We start from the raw sequence: 23,374 nt of genomic DNA, 5'->3' as shown, positions 1-23,374 counted from the left end.
AAGGCGCCGGTGTGCTGTGCGATGTCAGTGCACGTTAAAGATCCCCAGGTGGTCGAAATTATTCCGGAGCCCTCCACTACGGACCTATTCGTTCCTATCTTCTTTCACTCCCTCCTTTATCCCTTCCCTTACGGCGCGGTTCAGGTGTCCAACGATATATGAGACAGATACTGCGCCATTTCCATTCCACCAAAAACCAATTATTATTATATTATGATACGAATCTCACGGGGTTGTGAAAAAATTCGTATAATCCGAAATTCTGTATCATCCAAGCGATCAAAATTGGTATGCAGAAGCATGGAAAATGCATTCACACATGTATCTCTTTACGGCTGACGGGATTTATTCATTGCTGTGAGGCCACAGCTCACTGCACGCACCGCGCCTCACTGAGCACAGTGCGTACCTCACGGTTAGCAATCGCGACTTTGGCAGTGCGCGGGCAGCGCACCGAGGCTCACTGCGCGTGTTACGTACCGTGCGGTTAGCAATCGCAACTTTGGCAATACGCGCGCAGCACTTGGTGCTTGAGGGTGCAGTCCACTCAAGTCCCGGCCGGTTTGAAGACTGCTCTGTAGCGAGCACAACTTTTCACTTGAAGGCGGTACTATAATGACATTGGTGCCCTGATGTGGGTGAATAACCACATGTGAAGAACTTGCACTAGCCTGGAACATGCCCATGCCACCACACAAAGAGGAAATGAGGTCAAAATGGCAGCCAATGCTTGTGTGTGCTTTGATCGCATTGGCTACAGTGCCGTTTTCTGTTGGCCTTTTGTGAAGGGGCCATCTTTGTGCTTTTTTTTTCATTTTTATATGTTGGCATCGTATTCTAAAAGATTCATATCTCAAGTTTTAAAAAAAAAATATGGCGGTGGTTTAGCTTTGGTTAACCGTGGAGTGACGTGATAGCTACAGCTGGCCAAGTTGAACTTGGTCACGTGACCAACCACGCGACGAAGCACGTGATCAGCCACGGCGCCACGCCACCGGAAGCTGCTCCGCACCATGTGACAGCGTGGTGGCGGCGCCACGTTGAAGGCTCGAAATGCTACCGTAATGTAGCTATCAGTACAATATTATCAGCCTAGGCGAAAATAATGAAGCGCCGACCAAAAGGTGTTGTCAAAATGGAAGGACGTTTCGACTTCCACGGAAGTCTTGTTCACAAGACTTCCGTGTGGAAGTCGAAACGTCCTTCCATCTTGACAACACCTTTTGGTCGGCGCTTCATTATTTTTGCCAATGTATTCACCCGACCAGACGAGATTTCGTCGAACCTTAGATTTTATCAGCCTAGATCGGAATGAATAATGTGACCTTAATTCAAACAATGTAACCAGCGACTAAAATGGGAGCAGAATACTTCATGTGCTCCCGTTTTCATTGCTTGTTAGATTATGTTTTATCCACAACTAGCCTGCATGGTTATCCTACTGTTGTAATCAAAATTAGCCCACATGTGCAATATTTTGTGCACATTTCATAACTGCATTTTATTTTAATATAGCTGTGTAGTTGCTGAGTTGTCAACGCTTTTAAATACTTAGGAATTCAGATAGCCTCAGACCTTCGATGGAACGAGCACATATCGCATATAGAAAAAAAAGCTCTAAGACAACTGCACTACTTGAGAAGAACGCTGGCACAATCCACACAAGAAATAAAGCTTTTAGCTTACAAAACATTTGTTCGGCCAATGTTGGAATATGCTGCGGCAGTGTGGGATCCCTGGACCGAAAGTAACAAACTTAAAATAGAAAATGTCCAACGCAAAGCTGCTAGATTTATCTTTAATTGTTACAGTTGGAATATTTCCCCAACAGCCCTACTGCAAACCGCAGGACTTGAACACCTGGCCATGCGTCGTCATCGAGAAAAATTAAAGTTATTCTACTTGTATTATCACAATAAACTAACAATAGAGGAAGGAATTTTAGTTGAGCACACATCTCGACACCCTACACGCTCTTACCATACCAAGAAAGCTGCCGCGTTTTCATGCAAAACTAATGTATTTAGTTATTCGTTCTTTCCCCATACTATCATTAAGTGGAATGGTTTACCTGTTGATGTTGTCAATTGCGAATCGGTGGATTTATTTTTACAAGCTCTGAAGGATGTATAGGGCTCTTATGTATCCTTGTTTTGGGCCAAGTCCGATGCCTTCGTTTGCTGCCAGGATCGATGTCATTATATGTTCTATGTCTTTGTAATCGATTTTATGTTGTATGTACTGGTTTTTGCTCTGTTCGCTATCTGCTTCTTTTGCAATGTACTTGTTATTTTTATTAATATGTTTGTACCCCACTCCTGCCTAAGGCCTGTAACACAGGCCGGCAGTATTTGCTAAATAAATAAATAAATAAATAACACCCTTGTAAAACCAGGGAATTGCATAGTTAGAATGTGCTCAAGTTTTCTATGTTAGCATGTTCACAAAGCCCTGTTATGTGCAGTAAAGCTATCAGTAGGGGTGTGCGAATAGTGAATAGTACCTCTCAAATCGAATATTGAATAGGAACAAATTTATTCAAACATGTGCTGATGGGCTTATAATTTTAAGTTCTCATGCAAAAAAAAGCAGCTGCTGCACGTGATCTGGCAACAGCTTTTGTTGCCTGGACGTGACAATGTTGCCAGCTGTAGAAAATAGTTTTTCACTTGGAACTTGCGTTGCTAATATAGCCCGTTTTTTGCAAGCACTAAAAGAACACGGACACAGAAGGAACAGACATGGACGAGCGCTCCTCCATGTCTGTTCCTTCTTTGTCTGTGTTCTTTTAGCGCTTGCAAAAAATTACAAATGTGCACCAAATAGCCTGATCCACCGCTCTTCTGGTATAGCCAGGTATTTCATGGCCATTCTGTAGAGACCGTGAAAGTTCTGCTTGCCTGTTTTCCTCCAGTATGCAAAAGGGTCCTCACCCCTGCTGCAAAAAAGGCTCTCGAAGGTACCGCTGAAATTCATCAATGTTACCTGGTTCGCGGTTGTGTCTTTTCCCAGAGGACAGTGCAAGTTTGTCGATTTTGTCCCATATGCTGGCACTACGCTGCTTTTGTGCTGTAGATGTTGAGGGCTCAACACAGTCTCTGGGTGGTGGGGTTGACGAGCTCACTCCATGCAAGTTCCAGAAGCCTTGTTTCTTGTAAAGCTTTAGTACAGACATATGCCATTGCCATGATGTACTCTTTTTGCTCATTGTGGCTAGGAAATCTTGCCTTCACACTTTTTTGTAGATTTTTTGCGAACAGTGATGTGCCGTCATCCGCTGCAGCGCAGTCCTTCAGCACCATGTGCATTCCGTAAAGGAATGGTATCACCAAAGACAAGGTTGCGCACTTCCATCCACTCAGGTCTTTTGTTGCTGATGCATTTGGCTCAAGGGCCTTGGCCAGTCCAGCCACCGTTCCTGTGGTGTCAGGTTGGATGCCACTGTCTCAGAGGTAGCAAGTTCAAGGCAAACTGCCTCTTTAAGCTGAAGGAGACGTGAGAGCATGCCATGCTCGCTATTCCACCTGGTGTCTACATCCTGGATGAGCTTCAGGAGGGGTAGCTCCATCCGCCGCTGGCAGTCTTGCTGCAGCTTGGGCACTGTGCTTGTAATGGCCCACTATTGCACGGCATTTCTTAAGAATGGCGGGCACTCCTGCAGTTTCTTCATTGGCATCCTTGATGTCCATGTGCAATGTATGGCCCAAACATTGCATGGGGTACACTGAAAGTCCTGAAGAGCTGCGCAGAAATTTCGAGCATTGTCAGTCACAACAAAAATAGGCACCTCTTGCAGTGGCAGATCCCATTCACTCGTCATTGATTCCAGGTGTGCTAAGATGGTGCATGCAGTGTTAGTGTCAGTCACGCGCTAGTTGCCCAGTGCGAACGCCCGGATTACGAAGTTCGAGGTCAAGTAATGGCACGTGAGACTAATGTAGCTCTGGTTTGACCTCAACATCCATGTGTCACGGGTGAACGACAAACAGTGTACACCTTCCTGCAGGTTGGCATGAATTCGGTGCTTGAGAGCGCTTACAGTGTGCCTGTACAGGCCGGGGGTGATTGTTCTTGAAAAAGTTGTCCAAGAGGGGACCTTGTACAGTGGCTCCACATCATGCATTAACTGCTTAAACCCTCGGCTTTCGACAAAGTCGTATGGCTGAAGGTCGAGTGCCAGCGTTCGAGCTATCCGCGTCGTGATTTTTCGTCTTTGACGCTGCGACAACTCTTTGGCCGTGCCAAACTTACATTTAATAGAAGGCTGCGATGCACTGCCGAAACTTGTTCGCTTCCTGCTTTCCACCAAAAACGCACTGTGCAAAGCGTAATATTTGTTCTTTAGGTGGTTCACCAGCGGTGTCGGTTGTGCCCGACGGCGTCCGAAGTTTGGCGTTGCACATCTTGCGTGTCGCTTTCTGCGGATTATCCTTGACGAAATGTTTCCAGATTTCACTTTTCATGCGATCAGTCATGTTGCTGAGACAGGCACTGCACCCAAACCGATTCAATCCTTTTGCGCCTTTGGTTCGTTGAGCATAACTAAACAGCATGCAGTTCTTCCGTTTGAGACCAGGTGGTGCCACAGGTGCACTCTGAACACGGCGGCATTACAGGCCTCGTAAGTCGCTGGCGTGTATGCCTCGACACAGTTATGGAAATATCACGGATGGCTGCCGAATGTGTTCTTTCTACAAAGATGTGGAAAGGCAGAGGAAATACATGCTGTGTTGGGGATTGTAAGAACTGCTACAGAAAGTTAAAAGTGTAAGATGCAATCGTTTGCAAGCTTCATGGAGCCGACCTGCACCATGCAGCCTTTCCGAATGGGCGAACGCAACAAACACATCCGCCAACGCTAGATAGCCAATATAGAAAGAAAGGTTTCGATGTTGGAAAATTTGCGAAGGTAAGTGCACAACATAGTCGCATGACCAAGCTCTTCTGGCATTGAAATCGTCACTTCGTGCTTTCAGTTGCTGTGCAGTTGCATCTGCGTGTGTAGTGAGACCCCATTGCTCATAAGTTAATGTGTGCGGCCATTATAGTGAAAGGAGCGAGGCCGAATTAGGAACGGAAAAGGACAACTTTTGCTCCTACATAACGCTATTGAATATTCTGCTGTGCACAGTCGTGTGAGCGGACAACGCTTACCGTCAGTCCGTGTATTACATGTCGTCTTAGTGATAATGTTGAACTTCGCTGCAACATGTCCAACATTCTCGAAAAAAATTTTAAAAATTGGAAAATTGTAAGATACTGTTATGGAATTATTGAAGGTAATGGCCCATTCTTCTGATGTGTAGCAAAATCATTCCTTTAAAGTGTTTCCATCGATCGTACCTAAAAGTTAATACTGCCTTAGAAAACCAGTGGGAACTGCTTTTGACAATAGCAAAAACGTGAATAGATAAAAATAGAGGACTGCCGTGGGGTGATCTGCGGATATAAATTTATAGTGAAATCTTAGAATGTATGAAAAATTTGTGTTCCTCTTTAGTTTGTATGAGCGCTGTTTTCGTGGGCCACATTCGGAACAAATCATTTGCGTTGCGGCTGCGGTCCCGGGTGGTTGTCACTTCATCGCAGTCCATGCGAGACAGTCACTAAATGTGACTCCGCAGGTCAGCACTTGAATCAGCAGAGTGAAGCTGATTGCTTACCACCAACGAGACCTCGAGCATTTTCTTGTCCGCATATTGAGCGTGGAGCATACTGTCACGACCTGAGGAGCCGTGCAGGTAGACGTCGGGGGGAACAGAAGGCTAGGCGCTTTAATCAGACAGCCAGGGTCCAAAGCACAGAGCCAGAGCGCCTCGGGAGCCAACGAACACTTCGTCGTCGTCTGTACTAAGCGTGGAGGCCGCGCGGTGTGTTCGGCACGTAACATTATCCGCGCGAAAGCAAACACCGTCTCGGTGTGGAATGGGTTATGGACAGGGAGAGAAGAAGGGGAAAAACAAGCGAAAAATAGGGGTGAGGTGAATGATACATCCGGCGCTAGTTGAGAGGTGAGGAGAGTCAAGTTCACACGTGGGGTAAGGAGGTAAAGGGACGACACACAGCGTGCACACAGCGCTCAGTCACGCGAATAGTACGGCTTTAGGCGCACTACATGGACGACTTCAGGCCGTTGACGCTGACGGCCGGCGACCACAGTTCCATCGGGGACAACTTCGTAGTTGAGGCTGTTCAGGCGGCGCAGGACTTTGTACGGGCCAAAATACCGATTGATAAGCTTTTCGCACAACCCCTTGCGGCGCAAGGGTGTCCACACCCATACCTTGTCACCCGGGTCGTAGTGCACGTCCCTGTGCCGAAGGTTATAGTGTCGAGCATCGACGGATTGCTGGTTCTTGATGTCCAAGCGGGCCAGCTGACGGGCTTGCTCTGCGTTTTCCACGAAGTTGCCTGCTTCGGGGGTTACCTCTTCATCGCCGTACGGGAGCATCGCATTCAACATCATGCGGACCTCCCTGCCATAGACGAGACGGAACGGGGTAAACTGGGTGGTTTCCTGCGTCGCTGTAATATATGCGAAGGTGACATACGGCAAGATCTCATCCCACGTTTTATGTTCAATGTCAACGTACATCGAGATCATGTCCGCTAATGTTTTGTTGAGCCGTTCCGTTAGACCATTGGTTTGGGGATGGTACGCTTTTGTGGGTCGATGAGCTGTGTGGCTAAGCGTTAAGACGTCACGTAAGAGCCAGGCTTGCAGCGCCTTGCCTCGGTCAGTAATGATGATCGATGGGGCGCCGTGTCTAAGCACGATTTCGTGCATAAAGAAGAGGGCAACTTCGGCGGCAGTACCTCTCGCAAGGACCTTCGTTTCAGCGTAACGGGTCAAGTAGTCGGTGGCGACTACGATCCACTTGTGGCCGGACGACGAAAGAGGAAATGGCCCCAAAAGGTCCATGCCGACTTTGTCGAATGATTTTTGTGGCGGCTCGATGCACTGAAGCAGCCCGGGAGGCTTGAGCGTCGGTTTCTTCCGCCGCTGACATTGCCGGCATGTCCGGACATAACGCTTGACGTGAGCTGGGGCCAGTAATAGTTCTGCCGGATTCGGGACAAGGTGCGGGTAACACCAAGGTGGCCGGAAGTTGGTTCATCATGGCAGGCCAGGAGAACTTCATCCCGTAAATCAGACGGTATGACGAGCAAGTAAGTTGTCGGACTGGAAGTAGAGTTCTTTTTATAAAGCACCCCGCTCCGGAGACAAAACGATGATATCCCACGAGCTAGGTACCGTGGTATCTCAGGGTGCCCACCTTCGAGATGTTCTATGAGCAGACGCAGCTCGGCATCGGCACGCTGTCTGGAGACGAGCTCAGACGTGCTGACGGCTCCAAGGAAGCTGTCGTCGTCGATGGTGTCTTGTGGAGGAGGTTCGACGGGAGCGGGTGACAGGCTATCAGCGTCGGTGTGGTTCCGGCCGGACTTATAGGTGACGGTGAAATCGAATTCCTGCAGGCGTAATGCCCAACGGGCGAGGCGGCCGCAAGGGTCCTTTAAATTTTTTAGCCAGCACAGCGAATGGTGGTCGGTGACGACACAAAACGGTCTGCCATACAGATATGGGCGGAACTTAGCTGCTGCCCAGACTACGGCTAAGCATTCTTTTTCGGTGGTAGAGTAGTTCAACTCAGCGCGCGACAGTGCCCGGCTGGCGTAGGCAATTACTTTGTCGACACCGTCTTGCCGCTGGACGGGAACGGCGCCAAGACCGACGTTGCTTGCATCCGTATGTACCGCCGTGTCGGCATCTTCGTCGAAATGTGCTAGGATTGGTGGCGATTGGAGTCGGCGTCGTAATTTGTTGAAGGCAGTCTGCTGTTTGTTGCCCCAGGAAAATGATGTATCATACCGGGTTAGGAGCGTCAGAGGGCTGGCAAGCTGGGCGAAGTTTCTAATGAAGCGACGATAATAGGAGCACAGGCCCAAGAAACGTCGTACTGCTTTTTTGTGAACGGGGACCGGAAAGGCAGCAACGGCAGCAAGCTTCTCTGGGTCAGCTCGGATTCCATCAGCACTAATGACGTGCCCAAGAAACTTCAATTCGGTGAATCCAAAGTGACATTTTTGTGGTTTGAGGGAGAGGTTGGCGGAACGAACGGCTTCGAGGACAGTTCTGAGACGGTGCAGATGTTCCGTGAACGTTGCGGAAAAAATAATGACATCGTCAAGATAAACAAGACATGTCTGCCACTTCAGACCTGTGAGGACGGTGTCCATCATTCTTTGGAAAGTGGCAGGAGCGCAGCAGAGCCCGAAGGGGAGGACGCGAAATTCGTAGAGCCCGTCCGGTGTGATGAAGGCGGTTTTCTCACGGTCCCTCTCATCGACTTCTATCTGCCAATAACCGCGCCTGAGGTCTACCGAAGAGAAGTACTTGGCTTGGCGAAGACGGTCAAGGGAGTCGTCAATACGGGGCAGCGGATACACGTCTTTCTTTGTCAAACTGTTAAGTTTCCTATAGTCGACGCAGAATCGCAGTGTTCCGTCTTTCTTCTTCACCAGGACGACAGGAGACGACCACGGGCTGCTTGACGGTTGGATGACGCCGTCCGTGAACATCTCTTTGACCTGTGTTTGTATAGCATCTCGCTCCCGAGGGGACACACGATAGGGCTGCTGATGGATGGGTCGAGCTCCTTCAGGCGTGATGATGCGGTGTTTGACTATCGACGTTTGTCGCACCTTAGACGACGAAGTGAAACACGCACGAAACTCCCACAAGAGGTCCTGGAGTTGCCCCTTTTCAGCGGATGAAAGGCCCGGATTTATGTTGACGTCGTCGAGTATTTCTGCGTCACCTCCAGTGGTGTCTTCCTCGCAAGCAAAACATTCGGTCACTTCCTGGACATGGTCGACGTAAGCGATGGCTGTGCCACGGAATAGATGTCGATGCTCATTGCAAAAGTTAATAATAAGGACCTCTGTCCAACCGTCATGCAGGCAGCTAAGGCCTCGTGCCACCGCAATCCCCTTAGTGAGTACGAGAGAGACATTAGGCTCGACAACCCGGAGTCCCCGATGTGGTTCATCACAGGTAACTCTAGCGAGAATGCTGGCACGTGGAGGCACCGTAATGTTATCCTCGGCGACTCGCAGGGCGGACTGAGAACCCTGGTGCGCCGGCTCTGCTGTGGCCAATTTGGTGGAAAACATCACCAAGCGATTCGGGAGGTCTATTATAGCACCGTGCTCACGAAGAAAGTCGATGCCAATGATGACATCGCGAGAACATTCGCGCAGAACAAGAAAAGTGGAGACGAAGGTGCAGCCGCAAACCGTAACACGGGCCGCACACATACCGAGTGGTGCGACAACATATCCCCCCGCCGTACATATGTCGGGGCCTTCCCACGGTGTCGTCACTTTTTTCAGGGTCGTCGCAAGCCGTCCGCTAAGGATGGAGTAATCTGCGCCCGTATCAACCAACGCGCTGACCTCCTTAGTGTCGACGAGAACAGGGATGTCCAAGGAGATCCGGCCTTCAGCGCGGCCTGTCGATGGTTGTGGGGAGGGACTCAGTCGGTGCGGCGGCGGAAGCTGGTCGACGACTGGGGTTGCGACGTCGGGGCGATTCGGGTGGAGAGACAGGGAAAACTGTGCGGCGATGCGGCGGTGAAAGCTTTGTGTCGGATCAGCGTTCGGCGGCCTCGCCTCCAAAGGTCACCGGAGCTAGTTTTCCCGATGTGGGATCGAGGAACCACGTTGTTCTGAGGCATAACGGGACCCAGAAGGCGAAGACCGGCGTGGGGAAGGCGAGCGCGACTCGCGGTGCGGAGACGGGCGGCGGGGAAGAGGCAGGGAACTACGCTGGCAGTTGACATACTCGGCGATGTCCTGAGGGTGCTCTCCGGGTCGTGGACGGGGACTGTCAAGAGCAAATCCGCGCAGACCCATTTCGCGATACGGGCACCGCCGATAGAGATGGCCGGCTTCACCACAGTGGTAGCACAGCGGGCGTTGATCCGGAGTGCGCCAGAGATCAGTCTTCCGCGGTGGCTGGCGCCGATCAGCCCAGTAAGGGAGCGGTTGAGCAGCGTGCACCGCGTCCACTGGAGGGGAGTAAGGGGAAGGCTCAGGAAATGGGGCTGGGCGGCGCACGACATCCGCGTACGTGACTGGCTGAACAGGGGCCGGGTACGGCGCGGGAACGGATGGGGCTGGTTGCGGCGCCGGCACGACCGCAGCGGTTTGTGCCCTGAGCGCCTGCTGAACTTCCTCGCGGATGACGCTGGTGACGGAATCGATGCGAGGGGCAAATGTTCCATGAAGGTGCTGCAGCTCCTCGCGGACCACGGAACGAATTAGTTCGCGAAGGGAGCTCGGGTTCATCCCGGGATCGTGGTCGAACCGGTCCAACGTGGACAGCGACGGCACTGGACGCAGTTGCCGGGCATACTGATTGGCCCTCTGCTGCAGCAATTTCTTCATGTGGGCGGCGTCGACCAGAAACTCCGCGACGGTGTTGGGCGGGTTCCGTACGAGACCGGAAAAGAGCTGGTCTTTTACGCCGCGCATCAGGTGCCACAGCTTTTTTCTTCACTCCTGGCTGGATCGGCGCGATGGCAACGACGCGTCACATCCTCTACGTACATTGCAACACTCTCGTCTGGAAGTTGAATTCGAGACGTCGGGGCGCGCTCCGCGCTCTCCCGGCGGTCACTGTTGGCGTACGTAGTCGGGAGCTGACGTCGGAACTCCGGCCACGTAGACAAGGTAGCCTCACAGTTCTCGAACCACGTGCGGGCAGAGTCTTTGAGGCTGAAATACACATTACGCAGCTTGGTTGTGTCGTCCCAGCCGTTGAAGGTCGCAACCCGTTCATAGTGTGCCAACCAGTCCTCGGCATCCTCGAACTGGCCACCGTGAAAGGGCTTAGGTGTTGTGGGGTCTGAAGGGTCAGATAGGTGGGGCTGGTCGAAGGTAAAGTCATCGTCAAGGCGGGCAGTGGCGTCGCCAGGAAGGGAGTGAAAGTAGAGGGTTCGCCTTCACGAGCGGCACGAGGGTTCGCCGTCACGACCTCGGGGGATAGGCCTCGGATCCTCCGGCTGGCACGATGGACAGGGGTGGTCACAAGAGGCGGGCGCGTCGAGTCTTCCGCAGGAGAAGGGATCATCGGTCGCACCTCCACCAGTGTCACGACCTGAGGAGCCGTGCAGGTAGACGTAGGGGGGAACAGAAGGCTAGGCGCTTTAATCAGACAGCCAGGGTCCAAAGCACAGAGCCAGAGCGCCTCAGGAGCCAACCAACACTTCGTCGTCGTCTTTACTAAGTGTGGAGGCCGCACGGCGCGTTCGGCACGTGGCAATACCACAGTTTTATATGTGAGGCTGACAGAATTGTGAACTTCGTGTGGTGCGTGTTATAACAATTATATCACGGAATCCTTGGAAACGATTGTATGCTATCTCGTGAATACTTCTTGATGCATGCATGCATGTACTGCTACCATGATAGTTAAAATTTGTGTGTGTATTTTTATCGCCTTTCTATGTTTAACAAAACAATAGAAAATGTTTTACATTTATGCACCATTAACAGGTTGTAAACAAATTCTTACGATGAGCATGTGAGCGCTTTAGAGCAGTGTCTGCTTGCATGTACACAATACGACAACGGCCTGTGCTGCCATAGGGGCATTAAAGCTTGTCATTTTATGCTGTAACAGTAAAAAAAAACATTCAGCAGAGCCTTTAGCAGATGCAAAGACAAGCATTCAGGAGATCCATCTGTTGGCTCGAGGAGGCGGAGAGCTGAGCAGCGACATGAAGTCCTTTTATGCTTTCACGCCTTGAGTGATCAAATTAGGGTTCTCACATGTCCTTCGAAGTTGTGGACAAAGCATGGCGTCGTTTTCCCGTTCCTTTACATTCGTATCAGCCGAAACACTGCCTGTCTGAACCGAATCATCAGACGCAGCAGTCAGGAGGCGTGTAATGGCAGCGTGCTCACGTGATCAAAGATGGCAGCCTCCATGGTACGGCACTGTAAAGCGTCTATAGACACACGGAACTGTGAAGCGCTGACAGCATTGGCGCATGTACAACGAGGAGTGGGAAACTTTTTGCACTTACATCACCATCACCACCAGTTAGGTTACAGTGGTGCTGTTGTTTTCTAGTTGCGGCATGCTTCTGTCTCTTCTGAAAAGTAAACATTTCTACATAATTGCCTCGTGATCTGAATGGTGAATAGGAGTACACTCTGCTCTTTTCATGGTTGCTAACAGTGACCTCACAGGCACCAGCGTTCACAGCAAAATTAGTCTCAGGCATGCCTACAGCGGGATCGATAAAGTCATGAAAGGTGCACACCTACCGTGGCTTGTGTTGTGCTGTGGTTGCCGCCGCTCGTGACCTGTGCCGTTAGCAATGGCCACGTGAAGTGGTGCATTTTTTTTCGGCTGTTCATGATTTGGTTGCGTCACGAATGCTCTGAGGTTTGTGCTGTTGAGAATTTATTTCTGCCTGCTGCGCGGCAGCTGTAGATTGAAAATGTGCGTTGCACGATCAGAAAACCAACGATTGCACTTGAGAATTGTGAGAAGGAGTAATGGCAGATCTCGCATCGGCGCGGTCACCCAAATATTAGGTATTCAATTGCAAATCGAATCATTCGAAAATTTGCTATTAGATTCATATTCAAGTATTTGCACACCCCTAGCTAGCAGCTCTTTTTTTAGGTGCCCAATACCCTCGGACATAAAAGGTAAACTCCAGTACACACATTAACATGAAATCGGTTTTTAGAAAACAACTTTCAAAAACTATTGCATGCTTGCCTGGAAACATCAAGAGCTTTATTGCACTTTTCTACCTTCATATGCAATAACCATTTGTTAGAAATTGCTTAATGATATCACAGAGAAAGCTGAGAAAATCAACCTTAAAGTTTGCTTTGTTTATCGCATTGTATGCTTTTGCTTTTAGTCGAAGAAATGCAGCACTGCAAGACCATCAACAGTGTGATTCACTCGCAATTTTCAGCAACCACGCATCAAAAAGCATAACTAACTTTTTGTCACGAGACAGATGGCGGCCCGAGGGTTATGAAGAAATAGAGCAATCCTGTTTTTGGGCTAACAGGCATAGCATGTCTGGCACAGTAGTGCATGACTCAGATCGGTGGTGCTGGGTTTGTCAGCAGTTTGCTCATTGTGCGCTGCACCATATCAGTACTGACATGATAAGTTGAGTCAGGTTGATGCTTATATCAGTCTTGTTTTGGGAAGGCATTGTATTGACCTTTTGGCATTTTGCTGCATGCATTCTGCGTCTGCCTCATTATCCTTGAAACCAGTGCCACTAAAATGCCATAAGCACTATTCACTAATGACGAATGCTTTGAGATTTCCAGTTCTTGAAATATGTATCCACCATGTGTGATATATACATTAAGAGAGTTAACTGCTGAGCTAGTTGGTTTTGAGAGATATAACCAGGATTTTCAGCGCAATGAAGACACACACATCCGTCGCATAACTTGCGAAAGCTAAAAGGTCGGCTCTGAAAAAAGACATAGGCAGCATTTCGTCAAGTGCACCACTATCTACGAAGTGCACCACTGTCTATGAAAGTCTGCTGTCCTGCGGACAGTCTTATATTGGACAGATGGGACGTCGCGTGAATGAGCGACTTGGGGAACATGCAAAAGATATTGAAAATAATAAGGGTGAGAGACTTGTCGAACAGTGTAGGGCTTGCACCAGTTGCACACTAGTGTTCCGCAATATGAGCATTCTGGGTAGGGGCAGACAGCAGACTGAAACTCTGGAAGCCTTTTACATCAGAAAATCCGGGTTCGAGCTGTGTCAGTGACACTTTATGAGGCTGAGTGGAAATTTCTTTCATGCCTACTGTGATAAGATTGGTGCTGGTTTTCTTGTTGCCTTGTACATGTGTGGTTCAGCAGCGAGGGCTCTGTATGTCTACTGCTTTCACCTGATTAAACAGTTGTAGTAAGCACCTGGGTTGTCCTCTTTCTTGTGTGTGTCTTCGTTGCGCTGAAAATCCCGGTAATATACCATGTGTGAAGATAACTGTTCCTTGCAATTGTTTTTTTGTTCGTGTGAGCAGCTGCAACAAGACTTCAATAAGGGCACACTGAGCCAAACGCTACTTTCACTGCATTTGTAGGGGCCAAAGAAATGTATTTTTCGTCTAGGCTACGCCACTTGAAAGTGGCAGTCGTGGAGTCCTGTTCAGTGCAGACATTTCAGTAAAGGTTTTTAAATCTTTTCCTGCTGGAAAGGGCCTAGAAGCGATCTTTGAGATGGGATTGTCCCAGCTAAGGAAGGCCATCGTACAAATGTTGCCAGCCAGTGGTTTCTCCCCGCTGGTGAAGAGCCCTTCAGAAGTAGAGCAAATAAGAAGCCCAGCAGAGGATGAAGGAACAGTGGTGGTGAAGAAGGGAGAAGATGGCTGCTGCCTAAGCCTGAACCCAGATATGCCTCTTGTTCATATACAGCAGCAGTGGCACTCAAAATGTAATTGCCATACAGTAGGAGCTCCAAAGACTACTGTAGTGCCATGAATACCCCCTACTGCTATTATGTGGGGGACAGGAAAGAGTTCTGTTTGTTACGTTGCACATTCCAATAATGGTGCTTTGCCATGCTCACTTGTACCAGGCTCGGAGGAGCGACGGCTGAGTGACGATGAACCCCTCTATGACAGCGTGGCATCCGATGAGGACAACCACATGGTGAGTCCTTTCGTCGGGAGGTTTTTGGGCTATCGTTGCTATTTCTCCAGAGCACTGCCTATCCAGACATGTTTCACTCTCAACTATATTTAATCAAGACGGAGCACAGATCTCCTTGCCACCAAGCTGGTTCACAGACCATGGTTCAGATTGTTAATCCACATCAAGGAGCCGCCAGTGCTGATCATTACACAGTGGTGAAGCATGATCAACTCGAGTAGTGGGTGCTGATGTAGCAGCAACAGCAATGATGGGATACATACATGCCCTGCAAGGTATTTATGTAAAGAAATGCTTCCCGAACTGCAGCTGCAATGTCGTCAGATTGTGCAATAAACAGGTTCACACTTGCACAAGTATGATTTGGATCCTGAGGGGTCATCCCTATTCACAAATCAAGTCTGTGTAACTAACTGTAGGCCAGTTTCACTATTGTGTACTTCAGGGAATGGAACAGTTATGGAACAGTTATGGTTATGAAACAGTTCATCTTCAAGCACTTGAGTTTTTATTTAGAAAGCAGAAACTTCTTTTCTAGTAGCCAACATGGATTTTGGTGTGGTTTGTCAACCGTAACACAACTAATTCATACAGCTTGCTGCGTAGCGATCGCACTGCGATAATGGTGGCACCACGGCGGACGCCGTCCAGCGGCGATAGTGGAAGTGCAGGCTACAAAAACGCGGCTCATGAAATAAACACTTGTCATTTCCTGGTTGCTCACTTGCCGTGCGTGTCGTGATGTAACAATGGCGACGAGAGTTGGATCTGAGCGAACGGGCCGGTGGAGTGTGAACAACACGGAAGAAATGTTTTCTTTATTACACATACAAAATTAACAGTACAGCTATTAGTTCTCTGGTGTTTTGTGTGTTCCTCGTTGCTTATGTCCTTGTCTTTCACGCAGTTTTAACATTTCTTGAGATATGAACCAACTAGCCCGCAAGAACGTCCTACTATAGTACATATACTACATCGGGCATATAGTTTCAAAGGCATCCAGCAGGCTTTGGCTGATAAGAAATCGTCTCAAGCATCAGAAGTAAACCAAGGTTAGCAGCTTACACTGCATTAGTATGCCCACTGCAGGAACACTCCGACGTCATTTAGGACCCGCACTGAAAAGTAGACATAAATCGTATTGAAGGAAATCAAAAGAAAGCACTTAAATTTACCTACAACGCATATGGAAGACGCGCTTTTATCACCAGTCTACTGAGATGATCTGGACTCAGACTTTTGAATTCCGCCACAAGCTGCATCACCTAAAAATGCTGCATAGTATTATCAGCATTCAAACAAAGATGAACTTTGATGCCTGCATGCAATATAACACATAACGTGCAACATGCAGCAAACACAACTTGACAATCATGGTGCCACAGTGTCTAATGAAAGATTACCTTTTTTTTTTTTTTTCAAAGACGATATGCAAATGGAACGGACTTCCGCATGACATGGTTCACTTGACAAATCATGAGTCTTTCATATCTGCTGTCATGCATCTTTTACAAGCTTAGAGTGTGTTCATCATTTTATGCCTCTTCTTTTCTTTTTTAGGAAATGCAGTGTGTTTGTTCATGCTCATTCCATGCTCGCTTCTTTCTTCGCTTTGTTGCAGTGCAATGTACGATGCAGTGCAACTGCAGCTAAAGGGAGCTAGCAGTATTGAATAAATAAAAAAAAATAACTAGAAGATTAAAAATGAAGTGGAGCGTATTTAGCAGGTTCTCTGTCATGAATGGCAGTTTACCAGTATACCTCCAGGGAAAAGTATATAACGGCTGTATCTTACCGGTACTCACCTATGGAGCAGAAACGCAGAGTTTAACAAAAAGGGTTCAGCTTAAAGGGACTATGCAATGAATTAAAAGTCGCTTGTAAATGTTTTCAATGCTTAGAAATGATAACAAGCATCCACACTAAGTATGAGCCTTCGGAACTGAGCAGGCAATTTATTATCAATTTTTAAAAACAGTGTTTCTTAAAATTCAAGAGCCGATTGATGTTCTCGTAGTGACTGATTTTGGAACTAAAATCGTGAAAATGGACGTCACTAGTTCCGTGACGTTGGCAGGCCACCACATGCTGTCATTTTCTGGAGCCACGGCAGCCACGACGTCACGGGCACACTTCCGGTAGCCGTGAAAGTGGTCTGCTCGTGCCGCCGCGCGAGCCCCTCGGGCAAGTGCAAGCCAGGTCATTGCTTTCGTGCATATGGTTTCAGTTTACCTCTGCCGCCTCTTTCTGTCGGGAGTTCCGCAGCCACTCGCAGTGTCTTTTTCATCCGCCCGATATGAATACGCATTGCTCTGGGTCCATTACTGCTAAAGGCCCGGTCACTAGCCCGACACACCGCCGATGCCGACCCGACGAAGACACCAAAGATTGGCCAACCCGGTCAGCAGAGCTTGTCTGTGGCAGGCTAAGCTGTCGCGCTAGGCCGACTGCGACACCAGCTCAACCGACGACCAGATGTCTTTGCGGTGTGACATGGTTTGAGAGCGGCGACGGAGACAAAACCAGTCTGCCAACCGGGTTTTCGCAAGATCGGCTGCCGAGCAAGAACATTCACCAAACATGAAGTTGTCTTACGTTCATAAGAAGCTCTGGGATGGGTGAATGTGAAAAATGTATCATTTCTGAGGATCGTTGGCCAATACCAAGGTGCTGGTTTAAGTGATAACTACGATACAAGCAAATTTCGTCCTATAGCCGCTTGCTATTGCTGCTTCTACCGCTGCTGCTGCTTGGTGTGGCTCTCCTGACGTCTGCTAGATCCGCTGCTGAAGGCGTTGTGGAAATCGAGCACAACTTTATTTAACTATGGGATAGGCTTGCAGGAAAGCCAAACTGACTATAGAGTAGTTCCTTTATTATGGGGCTGGCTAGTTACAAAGCGCCCTCATCTACGGCATCGATGCGAAACCACCTAGGCTTAGCGGTGATTCAGGGCAGCCAGGAAGCAACGCAGTTTGTCGCCCGGCACTCCCGCAGTCGGCGGTGTTGCCGAAAGCTCGGCTCTTGCACAGGCATGCTATCGTTGCTCGAATATAGCAGGCAGCCTTTCTGATAGCATGGCTCTTTTGTCTTTTCTGGTGTGAACGTGAAGTAGACCAAGCCAGCTGGCGGGAAGACCAGCATGGATCCCATCGGCCACGATCATAAAGATGAGCTTAAGATGGTTTTTGATGTAAATCAGAAACGTTGGGATAGAGAAATGTGAAAAATTATCATTTTTGAGGATCGTTGATCAATACCAAGTTGCTGGTAGAAGTAACAACTGTGATACGAGCAAATTCCTTGCCAGAACTGCCTGACGCCTGCAGCTGCCTGCTAGCTCCGCTGCCGAAGGCGTTGTGGAAATTGACCATATCTTTAGTTTATTGTGAGATGATGCGGTTGACAGCAAAGTGATATTAAAAAATGCACCTTTTTTTGTAGCGCAGGCGACTTCCAAAGCAGCGTTCGCTGCGCTTTTGATGCGAAAGAACTTATTGGCATAATAACAAGGTGAAGTTTGGGTCACTGACCAAGTCCCAAAAAAACGAAAATGTCCTGTACGGGACCCTTGTTCACAATAACACTGTTAAGGAAGAAGGCGGGATTATATAGTCTTCAGGATTGTTCCTAATCTTTTTGCGTAGATATGATGAAGGTCGACGGAGCTTCAGTGACCTTGGGGTAACGCTGTTGGATTTGCACTTCAGGCTGAAGCGCAAGTGCGTGCTGAAGGCAGCCAGGCGTGCAGAGATGCTTATGAAACGGCGTAAGGAACTACCGGCGCATCAAGGCGACGTAAGGAACAACCGCGCATCAAAGAACGCTATCGCCGAGCGCGTGCAGACCACTGGCCATGAGATAGCCTGGGACGAGGCGGAGAGTGTAGCCACAGAAAGGAATAATTTGAAAAGACTGCATCTAGAATCATCAGTCATCCAGACGACGAAAGACACCTTGAACAGGAATCAAGGCTCGCTTCATCATATCTACACAAAAAGTTTAGGAATAATCCTGAGGACTATATATATATAATCCCGCCTTCTTCCTTGACAGTCTTATTGTGAACAAGGGTCCCGTACGGGACCCGAAACGTCATTTTCGTTTGTGACTTGGTCAGGGACCCCAAACTTCACCCTGTTATTATGCTTCTTCCTGACCAGGCGGTATTCCGTCGAACGTTAGACTACGAGAACCTATTGCCCTAGCGACGACCAGGGCAGCCAGGCAGCAGCGCAATGCGTCGGCCGGCGCAACTTCGGGCGGCGCCATTGCCGAAAGCTCGCTACTTGGGCAAGCATGCTTTGTCGCTGCTCGAGTATATATTAGGTGGTCCTTCTGATAATATGGCTATTATGTCTTTTCTGATTCGAACTTCAACACCAAAAGTCGATGACTGCTGCACGGTGGCAAAGCGTACACTTTGAGCTTGAGCCAAGCGGCGCATCGATGCTTGCAGCTCAGAGTGTCCCTGCTTGCAGTGGGGCTGTAGTTCGCAAGTGGCGACCGGTGCAGTGCGCCGGCCAAGGTTTCGCGCATGTGTCGCCTGCTTTACACCCATTGCGAGTGTCGCACTTCAGATGTGCTCTTTTGAAGGCAGCAAATACCTCTGTCCTCCGTGGCATCGTGGGTGTAGTAGTAGGTTCTTAGTCTGGAGGTCCCAAGTTCAATTTCGCGTGCTTGTGCATTTTGTGCTTTTTTAAAATTTTTTAGCCTGAAATAATCTCTACCTTGTTTACCTGAGAGCGACCGGATTTATTTTTGGTGCCATGCCTTTCTGACCCAACAACCAGTGCTGCTCAGTACTTGGTGGCACCCAATCTAGGTTCACAATCACGATTGTTGAGGAGATTGTTTTACTATATAGGGATTTATTTTAAAAAGTTATGACAAAAGAAGAGCGAAAACGAGAAAGGGCCAAGTCGGCGGGAGGTCTCACACGTCTCGCTAGTGGGGCATGGGAGTTGACCATCGGTCACCTGCCATCTCATGGGAGACCTGGCGCCGGCGCCGAAACTCAACTGACTGTTTTCGTCAGCGCATTGTGACATAGAGCCAGAAATCACGACGACACAGTTTAGGCAGACTGAATCGACCGACTGTTGGCCCAGTGTGACAACTACAACAGATGACGAGCAAAAGAATCCACAATCAAGGAAGGCGAGGGAGACCGGAGAGACGCTTCCGACCCTGCTGCTGGGGCGCTGGGTCACCAGAAGTCACAAACCGAACGTCAGCGGATGACGTATTTATGGGCGGGGCCTAGTCTCAGAGCTCTTTTCTTAATTTTTTTCTGGTACTCCACGTGTACGAGTTGAGGGGGAGAGGAGGAGCATAATTTTTAATCGTTTATATCTTGGTTGTTATTGATGCTAGCTCAAAAATTCTTACACTGGGTTGACGAGTCATGGAATGCCTATGTCTCCTCTGCTTTACGCAACCTTGATTAATTTATTGCATAGTCCCTTTAAGTTAAGGACAACGCAGCAAGCTATGGAAAGAAACAATAAATGTGGATTAGCTCAGCTGTCGAAAGCTGTCGAAAGCGAAAGCTGTCGGCGTTCATTGTGTTCGTTGGCATTGACAACGTTCTAGACCCCGATGATTTTTAGGAAAGGAAGGGCGCAAGCCACAGAGCGGCCATTTACCTTGGGAGAAGGCGCAATGGAAGAAGAAGACGCAGCTGGTGGCCGCGTGTATAGCAAGCGGCATCTTCAGAGCCTACGGGAAGCTGCTTCTACCGACCCCGAAGTCATTGCTTGGCGTGAGGCTGCCCGTCTACAGAAGAATGAAGCCTGGAGAGCTAAGCGCATGTCAGAGACGCCCAAAGTACGTGAAGAGCGTCTCGCCAAGCATCTTCACCTTCGAGCAGCCGTGTCTTCTTCTTCCATTGCCCCTTCTCCCAATGCGAGTGGGCGCTCCGCGGATTATATCCTCCACTGTGGCCGCTAAAAGCATAGCGCATGCGGTGTGAGGCACGGTACTGCGCGGCTCGGAGCACCGCGCATGCGCAATGAGTTGCAGAGCTAAGTGATGACGTCACGTGTGGCGCTGTGCAGAGACAGGCGAGGCGATGGCACGCAGCGAATACCTGCGACTCGGCACGGCTGATTGCCGTGGTTACGGCGCATACGCAGAAGTGACCAGCGCGGACTGCCTGAAATGCGCTGCTGACTAGCCTAGTGTAGCTCTCGCTACAAAATGGTTAAGAGACAGGAAAAAGGCAGAGTGGGTCAGGCATCAAATGTGGGTTAATGACATCCTAGTGAAAATCAAGAGGAATAAATGCACTGGGGCAGGGCATGTTATACAAGAGCAAGATAACTGCTGGTTCTTAAGGGTAACATAATAGATTCCAAGAGAAGGCAAGCGTAGCAGGGGGCAACAGAAAGTTATGTGGGTGGATGAGATTAAGAAGTTTGCAGAGATAGGGTGGCCACAGCTCGCACAGGCCAGAGTTAATTTAAGCGACATGGGAGAGGCCTTTGTCCAGCAGTGGGTGTAGTCAGGCTTGTGATGATGATGATGCATGCATCCTTGTTCCTGAATCTTGGCTGCCATTGGCCTTCATCATCATCATCATCCTGACTACACCCACTGCGGGACAAAGGCCTCTCCCATGTCTCTCCAGTTAACCCTGTCCTTTGCCAGCTGCGCCCACCGTATGCCCGCAGACTTCACAATCTAATCCGCCCACCTAACTTTCGCCCACCCCCTGTTACGCTTGCCTTCTCCTAGAATCCACTCCGTTGCGCATAAGGACCAGTGATTATCTTGCCTTCGCATTACATGCTCTACCCAAACCCATTTCTCCTTTTTGATTTCGACTAGGATGTGATTAACTCACGTTTGTTCCCTGACCCACTCTGCCCGCTTCCTGTTTCTTGGCGGTACACCTATCATTTTCCTTTGCATAGCTCGCTGCATTTTCTTCAGTTAGGTTGAACCCTTTTCGTTGGCCTCCACGTGAGGCTCCCCATTGGTACCGGTACTCTCTGTAGGTGAGTACCGATAAGAAAAAGTTGTTGTATACTTTTCTCTTCAAGGATATTGGTAACCTGCCATTCATGATCTGAGAGAACCTGCAATATGTGCTCCACCCCATTCTTCTAGTCGCTCTTATGATCCGGATCACCTGTCAGTACCCGCCCTAAGTAGACATATTCCCTTACCGCTTCCAGCACCTCACTAGCAATTGTGAACTGCTGTTCCCTTGCTAGACTGTTGAGTATTACTTTGGTTTTCTGTATGTTAATTTTTGCACCAAATGTTCTGCTCCGCCTGCCTAAGTTATTGATCATGCTTTGCAATTCATCCCCTTAGTGAGTCAGCAAGGCAATGTTATCAGCAAATCACAAATTACTTAAGTATTCTCCATTAACTCTTATCCGCAATTGTTCCCAATTCATGCCTCTGAATGCCTCGTGTAAACAGGCGGTAAATAGCATTGGTGTTATGGTGTCTCCCTGTCTGACACCCTTTCTTATTGGAATTTTATGGCTGACTTTGTGGAGGACTATGGTAGCTGCACAGTCGTGACAGATGTCTCCCAGTATTTTTACTTAATGCTCTTCTACACCCTGATTCCGTTTTATGCCTGTGACTGCTGAGGTTTTGACTGAGTCAGATGCTTTCTAGTAAGAATCTATGAAGCCCATTGTGGCTCTTTTCTCTCGCAAAGTTTGACTGCCGGAAAAATCCGGACTTGCGCAAGACAGCAGTGGCATCTGAAGTTTTCTTTGAAACGTCACTTGCAGTAGTGCCAGTGGAACCTGTGCGTATGTTCAGACACTCTGGTGCGAGCTTGATCTCTTCACTTTGCATTGAGAACACAAACCAGCTTCGCAGCCTGAGCTGCTGGAAACTGGATTTGTCCCTAGAAGGGCGTAGTGGGAGCTGCATCCAGGCACACACCTTGAGGAAGGAAGGTATGCAATATCTGTGGGCATGATATCAGTGCTGAAATGTTGGTGCAGTTCTCAGAGCAAGCTGCATTCTGAAGGATGAACACAACTTTAACATCAAAAAAGAATATATACTCTTCAAAATCAACTTCATCATCATCATCAGCCTGACTGTGCCTACTGCAGGGCAAAGGCCTCTCCATGTCTCTCCAATTAGCCCTGTCCTTTGCCAGCTTAATCTCATCCACCCACCTAACTTTTGGCCACTCCCTGCTACACTTGCCTTCTCCTGGAATCCACTGCGTTACCCTCAAGGACCAGTGCTAATCTTGCCTTCGCATTACATGCTCTGCCCAAGGCCATTTCTTCCTCTTGATTTTGACTAAGATGTCATTGACATGTATTTGTTCTCTCACCCACTCTGCCCACTTCCGGTCTCTTAAAGGTTGTGAGGCATTAATAGGAGGTATAAATACGTTTTGCCCCCATTTAATCGCGGCTGACACAGTTGAAAACTGCCCGTACCCCACCCCATGGTTGCGTACGCTACCGAGCGCATGCCGATCATGGCGGGCCTTGCTCTGAGGGAAATAAAGGAACGACACTCTGGCTGACACGAACAGGCATTTATTGCTACAACACTAACGCCAGCTAGTGACAAAGCACGCTAAGGAATCAAGTTTGTCCGACTCACCAGCAAGGTTACAAACGAATGTTCAGCCATGCTAGGTAGGGAAGGGGATACT

General features: G+C 48.9%; 1 protein-coding gene across 4 annotated transcripts in view; it reads left to right on the top strand.

The window, feature by feature from the left end:
- Positions 1 to 23,374, top strand: part of Git (ARF GTPase-activating protein GIT1) — a 359,911-nt gene that overhangs the window by 214,091 nt on the left and 122,446 nt on the right. For all 4 annotated transcript variants that reach the window (XM_077664585.1, XM_077664586.1, XM_077664588.1 and 1 more), the window contains one exon: positions 14,651 to 14,724. In XM_077664585.1, coding sequence (XP_077520711.1) covers positions 14,651 to 14,724 — 74 coding nt within the window. The remainder of the gene's footprint in view (positions 1 to 14,650; positions 14,725 to 23,374) is intronic.

Source organism: Amblyomma americanum, chromosome 5 (assembly GCF_052857255.1).
Source record: "Amblyomma americanum isolate KBUSLIRL-KWMA chromosome 5, ASM5285725v1, whole genome shotgun sequence".
NCBI lineage: Eukaryota > Metazoa > Arthropoda > Arachnida > Ixodida > Ixodidae > Amblyomma > Amblyomma americanum.
Note: the sequence above shows the minus strand (reverse complement) of the source record. Positions and strands in the feature narration are given on the sequence as shown.